This window comes from Biomphalaria glabrata, chromosome 11 (assembly GCF_947242115.1).
Source record: "Biomphalaria glabrata chromosome 11, xgBioGlab47.1, whole genome shotgun sequence".
In the NCBI taxonomy this organism is placed as follows: Eukaryota; Metazoa; Mollusca; class Gastropoda; family Planorbidae; genus Biomphalaria; species Biomphalaria glabrata.
The window spans coordinates 8353466-8366423 of NC_074721.1; the positions used below are offsets into that span (position 1 = coordinate 8353466).

General features: G+C 37.1%; 1 protein-coding gene across 2 annotated transcripts; it reads right to left on the reverse strand.

Annotated features, from left to right (window-relative positions):
- Positions 1 to 3546: 3546 nt before the first annotated feature.
- Positions 3547 to 12958, reverse strand: LOC106054761 (uncharacterized). 2 transcript variants are annotated; one of them, XR_008773570.1, is made up of 5 exons: positions 12012 to 12958; positions 10836 to 11035; positions 9174 to 9553; positions 5665 to 5773; positions 3547 to 3873 (listed from the first exon to the last, which is right to left on the reverse strand). XR_008773570.1 is itself a non-coding variant. In XM_056003660.1 (4 exons), the coding sequence occupies exons 1-4, from the start codon at positions 12816 to 12818 to the stop codon at positions 3688 to 3690; spliced, it is 1302 nt and encodes a 433-aa protein (XP_055859635.1). In that variant the 5' UTR covers positions 12819 to 12957; the 3' UTR covers positions 3547 to 3687. The 2 variants fall into 2 exon arrangements, 1 of the variants encoding a protein (XP_055859635.1); XM_056003660.1 differs by lacking the exon at positions 9174 to 9553 and having other exon boundaries at positions 12012 to 12957.

Genomic DNA, 12958 nt, shown 5'->3' on the forward strand with positions numbered 1-12958 from the left:
TTCCAGCAACAAAACACTTTTTGGCCTTTGTATATTTAGTGAAACTGTCCCATATCTACCCATGCCACATATGCGGACGGCTTTTTAAAGCGAGGATTGGGCATTCATCTTCGAGTCTATAGGACATGAGAAATGTGCTCATCTTCGATCACGAAGGAGGAGCTATATATAGGCCCTACGTATGTATTTAGTGGAACAGCCAGTAGTACAATAATGCCACAAATTTTTGGGGGGCATCCTCCAAGTGAAAGCCCTCATTCACATGCTCAAGCTTTAAATCCTTTAAATGAAAGGCCGGTAAAGCTCAGTTTTAAACAAAGCATAAGCTCCCAGCACCCGCACTACACACATTTTTTTGCCCGTTATTAATTATAGTACAGTAGAACGTAAATTCTCCAGATCAATTATAATTATTATTAATCATTATAAGGGGTTAATTATATTTATTGTGACAATTTTAGCACTTTTAATTTTTAAGGCCTACTTGTAGATTTATATCTAGTCGTTTTAAAATATTGTCTTACACATTATCTAAGTCTAGAGGAGATTTACATAAAAGATCTAGACCTGTAAAGAAATATAAATAACAAACTGGAAAGAAAGTTACGCACCAAAAACGTGCTAATAAGTGCTTACGCGGAAAGAATTATTGTTTTGCAGTTTAGTGATTAAAATGTCCGAAGTAATCTTCGGGCAGGAGGGGCTCGTTAGACATGGCTGGCTACCCACCTAGGAGAAGGAAAACTCTGAATTCAAACCTCTGCTGCCTTGCAGCTATACCCAATCATGGGAAAGGCTTCGAGAGTCAACCCTGAGGAAAACTCAGGAGCTGGCGACCCTAAGGCAGTTTGCAACACCCGGTGCTACACCCTGGCAGAACCTGCGACGCCGGTGACCCCAAACTGTATCGGCACTGGCCTTCCTTTGGATACATCAGCTGCGTGGAGAGGGGGGAACTGATGTGTGGGTGACATCGTTCCAATCACAGCTAATGGCCAGGCTTTCATCTCATTTCCATGACATGATCTATAGTTGATTCGCGACTGAAATAGGCCATAGGAGGAGGAGGATTATTAAAATGTCGGATTTCAAATAAATAGTTTGTAGGAATTGTGAATAAAAAAATCATTTTGTTAAATTTAACCGCTACGGTTTCGGTCTTAAAAATGGCTTAGTTGTCCTAGATTTATGTTAAGTAAGAATAGGTTCCATTTTCGTATTTTATCATTTTTATTTTCCACAGCAAGTTGGATAATTAGTGATTATTATGAGAGAATAAATGAACGAATGAGTGGTCAGGACGAAAAATTTTATATGTAGAAGATAGTATACACTGGACTCAGTGGCGAAGCTAGCCATGTGCGGGTGGTGCGGGCCGCACGGGGCGTGAAGTGATGAGGGGCATTAAACTAAGGATGAATTTCCTCAGTAAAAATAACACATTCTAGTATGAATTTAGTTTCAGGCACTTTGAAACGAATTCACTGCTTCTTGTAAACTTAAATTACCACTGTGCAATGACAATAATATCAATATTTTTTATTCAAATTATCTTTCTTAGTTGTTTTTTTTTTTCATAAATAATTAGTTATTGGTAATACTGTCATGTAAACAATATCATGGGAGCTTCTCAAAGTCCGAAAATTCTGGGTGGCGGGCATAGTGCTAGCTCAGATTGAGAAATTGCCTGCTCAGGTTGAAAGGGTTGACGGTAGGGATCGAAGAGCCAAAAATGTACAAATCTGAAAATAGTACATGAAAATAATCTTGGATATCATTCCTTTTCTCTCAAAGCGGAATCTGGCACTTAATAGGCATAGCGAACAAGTTCAAAAACAATCGCAAAGAATCAAATCTAGGTAATTACTAAACGTTTGTGAAACTACCAAGTACAATCTACTCCCGAGAGTACAAGTTCTCCGAAGAAAACTAGATCCAGACCGAAGACGTACCTATCCCTACAAATACAAAACAAACTTATTGTAATATGATTACGTGTCAAATATTTCTCCATTATTTAGACAGTACACCTAACACCCTACAAATACAAAACGAACTTATTGTAATATGATTACGTGTCAAATATTTCTCCATTATTTAGACAGTACAGCTGACATCTCAAAATGGGATCAATTTTCTCAAATGTTAAGGTTACGTTGTCATGAATAATGAAGGGATATAAACACACAAGAAAGAGATACGGATGGAAATGTATTCTGTCTTGGATGGGATAATTCAAGAAATAATCACCCAATATGAGCAATGTCATGATGTGTAGGTAAATATGAATTTTTATTTTCATCCCAACTATTGAATCCTCAGATCGAAATTAATCTCGATAATGCTCATAGCGACATTGGCCAAAACAAATCTGGAGCAAAAGATACAAAGAGACCTCAACGATTTGTCGCAGTTTCTTAAGAAACCTCTGAACTTCTAAACAAGGACCGTTTGAGCTCTTGAGTTAAAAAAAAGCTGTTGGCTAGATGATTCAGTTCAAAATATGGTCTTTTTTTTTTTGCATATTTCTGATAATTGCGTTAATTGTGGTTCTATACGAGCGAAGTTTTTTTCAGACTTAAGTTGATCAAGAATTCATTGTGATCAACGCTAAAAAAATATGCAACTCTAAATTGGCTATTGGTGGTAAAAAATGCATTTCTAAAAAATTGTTGATAGTTTTGTGAGCAAGAAAGCACGTACGATTTATTTCTGGTATCATTCTGTTCAAATAATATTTTTTGTTGCAAATTAGTCATATCGGTACTTTAACAATGAATACACAATCATAAAAAAACACGTCTTTTCGCGGTTTCATGTGTTACATCTAATTTCTGGGGGCGGGTGGGGGCATCACAAGGATCTGCCGCACTGGGAATCATATAACCTAGCTACGCCACTAACTGGACTATCAACATTGCACACCATGACAATATTTTTCATATAAACAAGTCCAGTCTTCCGAGGTGTCCAAGAATGATGAGTAATAACATTGTTAATTGAATAGACATTCTATGTTTTAAAGTCATTATTACGACATCAATGACTCACTGATAGATTTAAGTAACCAGCATTTATAACTAATACAATAAGCCTTTTTTAAAAGTACATATTGGAAATCTGTTGTGATTTCAATGACTTTTTTTCTATTAAAAACAATCATAACATCAACATTCAAAGATAACAGACACAGCACACACTGTATCCAAAAGATCCAGAACCTCGGGAGTGATGTACCCTTTCCGCAGTAACAAACTTCCGACTTGCGTTGATGACAAGGCATTTTAATGTATCCATCAAAAGAAATCGTTGGAATCGATCTTCTTACTTATTTCTTTAAGGAACAAATAAAAAAAAAGTATTTGTATAATATAATAAAGTTATTTAATTATATCTCCTAAACATTTGTAAGGAAGTTGATTTAACCTGACTAATAGGTTACTGAAACATGGAGTATGACCAAAACTAATAGAGGCTTTTCCCCTTTCGGAGGCCGCAAAAAAAAATAATAATAATAAATATTGAACGTACATAAATGCATCTGGTATCTTGCTACTGTCATTTATTTTATATTTCATAAAATGACTGCGTACAAGTGTACCCCCTCCACACCCACCAGGAACGCCACTGCCCGTTTACTTTGAGCGTTTGCTGTTACATTTGCAGATAAACTATAAATTCACGTGTTCAGCTTATTGTTGAGACGCTTTTTGAAATCAGGAGGTACTCGGTTTGACAGGCTTTGTCCATAGCCTGGCTGTCAATGCAAACTTTTTTAGTGTGTCCACCTTTGCTAGTGAAAAGTGGCTGGCGCTCGGTGACAATCTTCTCAATTGTTTCTGCTGTATCGCCAGAGTCGTAGGCTGCTAGAATCTGTAAATGATAAAGAAAAGCAAATTTTGAGATAAGCTGATTATGTTAAGGAGGCGCGGAAGCTGAGTGGTAAAGCGCTTGGTTTCTGAACCGGGGGTCCGGGGTTCGAATCCTTGTAGAGACTGGGATTTTTAATTTCAGGATCGTTTGGACCCCTCTGAGTCCACCCAACTCTTATAGGTACCTGATATTAGTTGGAGAAAAGTAAAGGCGGTTGGTCGTTGTGCTGGCCATATGACACCCTCGTTAACCGTAGGCCACAGAAACATTATCTGCCCTATAGAACTCAAGGCGTGACTATGTTAAAGACAGGTGTTACATAACTGATACGAGTCATATGATAGGAACACTGTATTAGGGTAGTGCTAGTAGAAATAAGTCTAAGATATAGATTCGTTTCTTGGCTATTTTATATAATTTATAACAAAACAGAAAATGATGAAGAAAGTAATAAAGTTTACTAGTTAATGACAAATAAATCTGATTGTTAACAGACAAACAGGACATATATTCCCTCAAAGGGAGCGTTGAACTGTTTCTGGGATTGTATCAGAGCGACCCATCTGTCCTACTGAGAAAGTTGTTACGTCAAGAAATGGAGTTGCACAAATAGCCCTGCGAAAAACAAGACGAGATTCTGCTACTGCTCTCTTGCGACACTCTATTGGCTTCCTGTGACAGCGATAGTTGACTACAAGGTGGCCACACTTTGTCATCCGTGCACCTACCATTAAAAAAATGCCCTTATACCTTTGTGAATTGATCATACCATATGTCCCTTAGAGAACACTGTGCTCCGTGGACTCTGCGCCTCTAGTGATGCCACGTTTCTCCCTGAAAAGTGTTCGGGCTTTTTCAGTATACAGACCAAAGGTTTAGAACTCACTCCCCATCGATCTCAGTCAGACAACAAGCTACACTACATTTAAGAAGAACATAAAGACCTATCTGTTCAAAACGGTTTTAGATTTAGTTTGTCATTTTAGCTGCCGTGTTTATGTTTGTAACCTTATCACAGCGCCTTGAGCTTCATCATGTTTACAGCGCTCCATAAATTAAATTATTATTATTATTATTATTATTATAATTATTAAGTTTGACGAGGCTAAACCAAGTATTACCGTTAACTAAACGCACATATTTTAAAACTGAATCATTAAGAGAGCAGATGTCCCAGTGATAAACTACGGGGGGGGGGGGAATGTAAATAGTCACTGATCACCACAAAAATAAATAAGAAACTCGACAGAACATTTGTTGTGCCCTCCCCCCTCCAACAAGCTTCATTCAGGTGAAGCAACAGAAGACACTTGGCTTATATTATGCCTACGTAACTTGCCAAGTTGGAAGTCTAGCATGCCAAGCAAAGTTTAAAAAAAAAGGTATGTGCTCTTCCTTGCATTCAATTATTTGAAAACTTCACTCAATAAAGAATATCTCTTGGGTTATCCCCTTAAGTCACAGGCACATGCAAATCTAATCATTGAACATATTGTAACTTACTGTTTAAAAGTCACATTAAATGTTGAAGAGAAACTGTAATATGAATGTATATTTTCGTTTACTCTAAGAATATATTGTTATGTGTAATGTACAATTGTAAAACACATTTCCTCACGAATAAAAAAGATTATTATCATTTTTTTAAATTATATTATCTCTTTTATTTCTGAAAGTGGGAATAGAGGGACTCCACGTAACTTTCGCGGTGACATAGAGCGAGGCTCAGAAAAAAAAGGGGGGCGTATACTACGCCGCGGGTCGGCTATATTTTTTAACACGAAAAATTACCTTAACATTGATCAGACGTGGACAATCCCTAATTAACTTGATCAAAGACTGGTCAAAGTTTGTTCTCCTAATGTTGAGAACTGCTAGAGTGAAACTCTTGAGTGTTAACCTAAACAAAACATTAAAGATTTTTTTTTAACCAGCGTTTTCTTACAGTTGTTCTAATATTATTTCACATAGATTGCATAAAACAGTAGTTATATAAATTAATACTGTCGTAAGCTGAGAGTTAAACTTCGCACAGAGGTAGCCGTATGCAAAAGGGATGTAATCCAGTAATAAGAAAAATATAATATAATAGTTGCCTACCTTGTGTTCCATATTGATGGTAAAAATTACATTAAAATGAAGAAGACATTTATTAAACGTATTTGTTTCGTTGTGGGTCACCCGTGACCACTGGGTCTCTCAAATCTCTCAGAGTACTTATCCTGAGACTTTCTTGCTATGTGATTATTAAAATAAAGCAATGTTTCCCAAACTTTTGACTTAAGCGTACCCCGTCTAGAATTTTCGTAACGCTGAGTAAAAGGATTTATTTTAATAACAATCAAAGTTTATTTGATTTTTTTTAGTAGGCCTACATACACAAAATAATAATTACTATATCACACTATCGTAATTTAGTATTCAATTACTGAGATTAATTTTTGCAGAGACACATCAAATACATTCTTAAAAATGGAAACATAATTTTACATTGAAAAAGAGGGGCGTGTCGACGGAAGTTGTAACATCTCTAGTAGAAGCTAATTTTAAAATCTAAAATAGCAGCGTCTTTGAGTTTGTAAAAACTTAAAATAAATAATAAAAAGGATTTAACGTTTATGATATTTTATTTTAATTTATAAACTAAATGGGTATTTTTTAAAAAAATCAGCATAGTTAACTATGTGCAAAAACGTAGCCCCTGCAAACTCTTCCCGTGCCTCTGTGGGTACGCGTACCCCACTTTGGAAAAACAAAGCATTAAAGGAATAAAATACCACGTCAGGGCTCTACTCACTATAACGTTTGTTCTGTCTTGTAGACTAGCTCTATGAGTCCAATACAAGATTATACATGACTTTTTATTGCATCGTGCAGTCTCTATATTGACATACCATCTTTAACTTAACACACCACAAAAGAGCATTTATTTTTGCTTGTGATATCTTGGGTAGTATACATCTACAGTAAAACCATTCGAATTCATTTACCTTTTTATGCAAAAAATTCACCAGTGCTCTCTATGACTTAATGACAGTGTTTTTTTTTTTTGGACAACTTTATAACGAATCAAATCTGCTATCAACCTTAAAGAAAAAACATTTAGACGTTTAAGATAATTAACCCAGGAACGTAGTGAGCATAGGCTAACTGGCGCCCGATGCACAGCATTTTATTGGCACCCCTTCCCCAGAAACAACACAATATGGGAGAATATTTTTTCAAAATGGCGCTGCACTGTGGCGACATGCAATTTGTGCTTTCATTATTCATTATTATTTCTTTGCTGGATGTATATTGAATGTTCTTTTGTAATTAGTTATGCAGATGAAGATTTCTGTTTTCAAGGTGGGCTCCACAATGAGTATTTACATTAAACGTTTTACTAGATCTAGACTTGTTCAACTTTGGTTATTTGGTTAGAAATAAAAGAAGAAAAATGGCGAGCCAAGATGGCGGCCGCTCTAGTACTAGATCTATTCATTATAGCAAAGATCAACTCCTCGGACTTCGTTCAAAGAGGAAGCCTCTTCCACCGTGTTATGCACATATAAATTGTTTCTACCCTTCCTCTATTAGTACAAGGAAAAGAGGGAAAAAAGGAGGACTACGGCAAAGGCTGAGAAGAAGAGGGTTTCGCCCACCACTTCCTACGATTATTCTAGCTAACGTCCGCTCAATAAGAAATAAAGTGGATGAGATATGTGCCCATATACGCTACGACCACGTATTTAGGGAAAGTTGTCTATTGGCTTTTACTGAGACATGGTTAGAGGAGGATGACAACGACAACCTGATTGCTATTGATGGTTTCTCTTGCGTGAGATCTGACAGAACGGCTGAGTCTAAGAAGAAGAAAGGTGGAGGGCTTTGTGTGTACATCAACCTCAAATACTGTACCAACTACACGGTTAAAAAGAGAATGTGCTGTCCGGATCTAGAACTACTGGCGCTTTCATTGAGACCTTTTTATTTGCCACGAGACTTTGGGGTTATTTACATTGTCCTGGTTTATGTTCCGCCTACAGCCAAAACGGAAGTTGCAGCTGCAATAATCGCTGACGTAGTGCATGAGTTTCAGACAAGGTCACCGGACGCACCAGTAGTTATACTGGGTGATTTTAATAAATGCACCTTGAAGGTTGACCTACCCACCTTCTATCAACACATTTCATGTCCGACAAGAGAAAACAGAACTCTGGACTTATGTTATTGTAACATCAAAGGAGCATTCACATCTCGTGAAAAGCCACCACTAGGATCATCGGACCACAAAACAATACAACTGCTGCCTACTTACCGTACAAAGCTTAAAGAAGGAAAAATCATTCAAAAAAACGTACAAGAATGGACACAAGACAATATTCTCAAACTACAGGGATGTCTAGACTGCACTGACTGGAGTTTGTTCAAAGAGACCACTTCAAATCTGGAAGAATGGGTCGACGCAGTGACAAATTACATCAAATTCTGTGAAAACATGTGTGTCAGTACTAAGAGCATCAAGATATACCCCAACAATAAACCATGGGTCACTGCAAAAATAAAACGGAAAATAATCAAAAAGAAAAGAGCATTTATGAGTGGCGATGGTCAGACAAGGAAAATTGCTCAACGAAATCTCAACGTCGTTCTTGAAGAAGGGAGGAGAAACTACCGCACCAAGCTGGAAGACTCAATTAATACAAGTGACATGAGACAGGCGTGGGGCATCATGAACAAAATGGCAGGAGCACAAGTCAAATTTAAAAATAATCTTGCTACAAGAGACGAAAAAACATTGGCCAACGAGTTAAATGATTTCTATTGTCGCTTCGACACGAAAGATTTTAATTATCTAAGACTCAAAGCCCTTGAGGATGTCAATGTTAACAACTGCTTAGAATTAGCGATTACTAAAGAGCAAGTTTGTAACATTTTCAAAAACGTCAACCCAATGAAAGCTGGTGGGCCTGATGGAATAAAAGGGCGTATCTTAAAAGAATGTGCTGAACAACTAGCTGAACCTTTCCAAGATATTTTTTCTACTTCATTACTAAACCATGAGATACCACCTGTGTGGAGGTCATCTATAATTGTACCTGTGCCAAAGGTTTCCAAACCGAAGGAAATGAATGACTATAGACCTGTTTCACTTACTTCCATTGTGTCTAAATGTTTAGAAAAATTGGTTAAAATGTTTCTTCTGAATGATCTTTGTAATAAGTTAGACCCTTTACAATTTGCTTACCAAAAGGGTAAAGGTGTAGACGATGCCATCCTAAATATTTTAAACTGTGTCTACAAACAACTGGACTTACCGAACACTTATGTAAGATTGCTCTTTATGGATTTCTCATCAGCTTTTAACACTATACAACTTCATTTACTCATTGAAAAGATGAAAGCGTTGCAGATTAGTCCATACATAATACTATGGGCTAACGAATTTTTGACCCAGAGAGCTCAGAGGGTTAGGGTAAACAATGTTATATCTAATGAACGCATAGTTAACACAGGGGCGCCCCAGGGGGCTGTAACATCGCCATTGTGGTTCATTTTGTACACCAATGATTTTCAATCCGATAGTTCTTGTTGCTCCTTCACAAAATTCGCTGATGATGCGGCTCTTCTTGCCCTGCTCTCAGAGAGCTCAGACGTAAATGAGTATTTCAAAGAACTAGGAACACATTGAGGAATACTGTAAAGATAATTTTTTATTATTAAATGTAAAAAAAACCAAAGAAATGATAATCGATTTTCGTAGGGACAAGAAGGGAAATGATATTGTTTCTGTGGCTGGAGAGACTATTGAAATTGTGCAAACCTTTAAATACCTTGGTACTATCCTAGACAATAAACTAAATTTTACTGCAAATACTGATTATATCAGCAAAAAAGGGCAGCAAAGATTACGACTACTAAGAAAACTGTCCTCGTTTAATGTTAGCGAAAAGGCCTTGGCTATGTTTTATCACGCTTACATCTGCAATATTTTAAGTTTCAATATCACTGCCTGGTATGGCAATCTGAGCATTAAAAATAAAAATAAACTTAATAGAATCCTAAATGCTGCTGGCAAAATCATTGGCAAAAAACAAACCCCATTTGGTCAGTTGTTTGAGACAAACATCTATAAAAAAGCTAACAAGATCCTCGAAATAAAGAATCACCCTTTGTGTCAGGATTTTGTGATTTTACCATCACAAAAGAGATACAAGACACCGATAGCAAAGACAAACAGACACAAACACTCTTTTGTTCCCCTGGCAATCAAATCATTAAATAAGAACAATCTGGTATAAACTTTGTCACATGTAAATTATGAGTGCGTCTGGTGTGAATGTACACTTTGGTTTCTTATAGTTATAATGTTTTTTGTTTGGTGTAATGCACAAATTGTAAGACAAATTTCCTTACGGATAATAAAGATTATTATTATTATTATTATTATTATTATTATTATAATAAATATATAATACAAATAACAATGGAATTTATTACTCTAACTTTAACTATCTACAATCTACACTATATTCGTTTTAGAAATAGTACCTAACTACGTTTCTAATAAGGCTTGTCTTCGAGTCCGAAGATAAGTGAGGAATGCAGTATTTCCTGTGGCTGCGCAGCCCCAGCTGTGACCTACATATTTTGCCACACTCAAGGCAAGCATAACTATTGTCCGCAGGTGGTCGATTTAGATTTTCATTTCGCCGTCTGCGTTTGTCCTCTGCAGCGGATTTTCTTTTGGTCATAAATGTGTATCCCGCGGTCTTTGTGAGTGACCTCCAGCTGTCTCGTTCGGAGGCTGCATGCACCCAGGTGTTCTCTTCATAATACTAAACTGTTCTTTTTACTAGAAAGAAAAACTTATTCCACTGTGTGTTGGAAATTTACATGTAACGGTTCTGTTTAAATCAGTTTTAGTTGTATCTTCATATGTGGTAAAAGACTTTAAAAAGAAAAAGTATTTAGCTTACCAGTAATGATTTCTGATGTGGTCCAGAACGATATCCATATTTTGTAAAGGACACGGATGCGGGCAACATTTCTGACTTAATAGTATTTTTATTTTGCTGACTGAAAGTACTGAATCAAATAACGGGGGAAGTGACAAATGTGGTTCGGAAACAAAACCGACGATCCTGAATTCCACTTTCATATTTGGACATGCTTGTGTCTGGAGGTTAAAAAAAAACAGCAAAAAAAAAAAGAAAACAAAACATTATTTCATGGTCTGGTATTTATAAGAGTACGTAACGTTACGATGAAAACTATATAGGCTATGAATTTGAGATTTTCATTCGCGGCAAAAAAAAAACAACCTATAAATAGCTATAGCTTTTTGGTGAATCTGGTCTACAAAACAAAGGCAGTGTTGTATTTAGATAGAGATTAGACAAAAAAATGTCAAAAGAGATTCCTATCGAGATAGTGGAGCGGAGATACCGCCCTAGGCCCAACGCCTGAGGGGTGACAGCGATCGTAGATTTCCTTGTTACCTTAAGCATCGTAGTCCAGATCAGTTCTCAATAACAAGGACTTGTTTCTCAATATTTTGGAAGGCTTCTCGCTCGGCATCTATATGATACAGAGTACCATCAAAACCCAGAATTTAACAATTTTTAATTTAAATACCATTGAGTTCCTAGAAATTAACATTTCCGCGGTATTTAATTTCATATACGTACACTATTTTTGGATGCGAACAGTATCACAAGACAGTCCCTATCACTTTAATCTTTAAAATAGCTATTTCCCATTCTCTTAAAAAACCTTTGCATGTCAACTGTTTCTGACGTCACGATACGGTAACGGGGCAACGAGCAATTGGTCTACACAGGTTGTGACGTCACAGGTCAGTGTTGAGGCTACTATAACGATTGGTCTTGATTGAACCAGTTAATGTGGTCTCCACTGCCTACAAGTTGTCACGTCGCTAGTCAGTGTTGAGGCCTTCTATAACAGTTGGTATTGCTCTTTTTTTTACTGTTTGGCGTCCAAGCAGGTTTTTTTTCAAACTTAGGGCTCGAAGAGCCTTCGGCTCAGCCCTTGGACATCAACAAGGTATCGCTCTACGCCTCTGCCTTCCTTTGGTGCGTCATTTTTTGTAGCATTGGGAGTAACATGTATGTCTTTAATATATAATGGCTTACCAGATGTATCCAGCTATCCTGTTGTATAAATGGAGATATCGGAAATACACAGTTTGTCCACAAAGTTAGATGTGCCAGTTCACCTCTTCTGGAGTGAGCAAGGGAGACAATAAGTTCATCGGTAAGATAGAATAGAGTGATAGAAAGTTTGGTTAACCTTGTTAATGACGTCAGCCCATTTGCAAACCAATCCATGTCCACAGGTATGCCAGTCTCACTGATAAAGTATTCAGGAATACTCAGTGTTTCTAGAGTGTTTTTTGAATTTTGAAACACAGCGTCCAAGACCTTCTGACCCTCTAAGTTTGACCAGTGGGCGATGGGCATCTCAAAGACCTTTAGATGACAGTCCCCAGCGAACATTTGAGTCAATTTGTTACATATTTGTTTGACGACTATCCTACTGGTGTTGTACATTCGAAGGTCGAAGACTTTGAAGGAAGTCAGTGAAGACGCGAAAAAACCGGTAAGGAGTAGTTTAAACTGATCAGCCGGTCTACTGCATTCATGCAGGACAGAATGTTGGCACTTAACTGAAAGATTTTGAAAACGAGGCCCAAAGGTTTGTGCACAAAACAACATGTCAACTTTGTTCTTTTTGGAATAGTGAAGAGCACAATCAAAAGTGAATGCTTGGCTACACCACAGATTTGGACTGCTAGAGATTAAAGACTTCCAGGTTGTGCACACAGACATGGCCTGTAGAAGATCATCTCTGTGCAGGAAGCTAAATATATGTTCAAGTGTTTCTACTGGGAGACTTGAGAGAGACGCCTCTTGCCTCGTCTGCATGTCAGCGTCGTTCATCTTACCGTTTGTTTGTTCAGTAGATTTGTTTTAATGTCAACTATTTCTTCCCACTATTACTATAGTATGCTGTTGTAAGTGAAACCTTTAGTGTTTAGTGCGATGTAAACAAGTCGTCAATACTGTTGTAAAAAAATGCG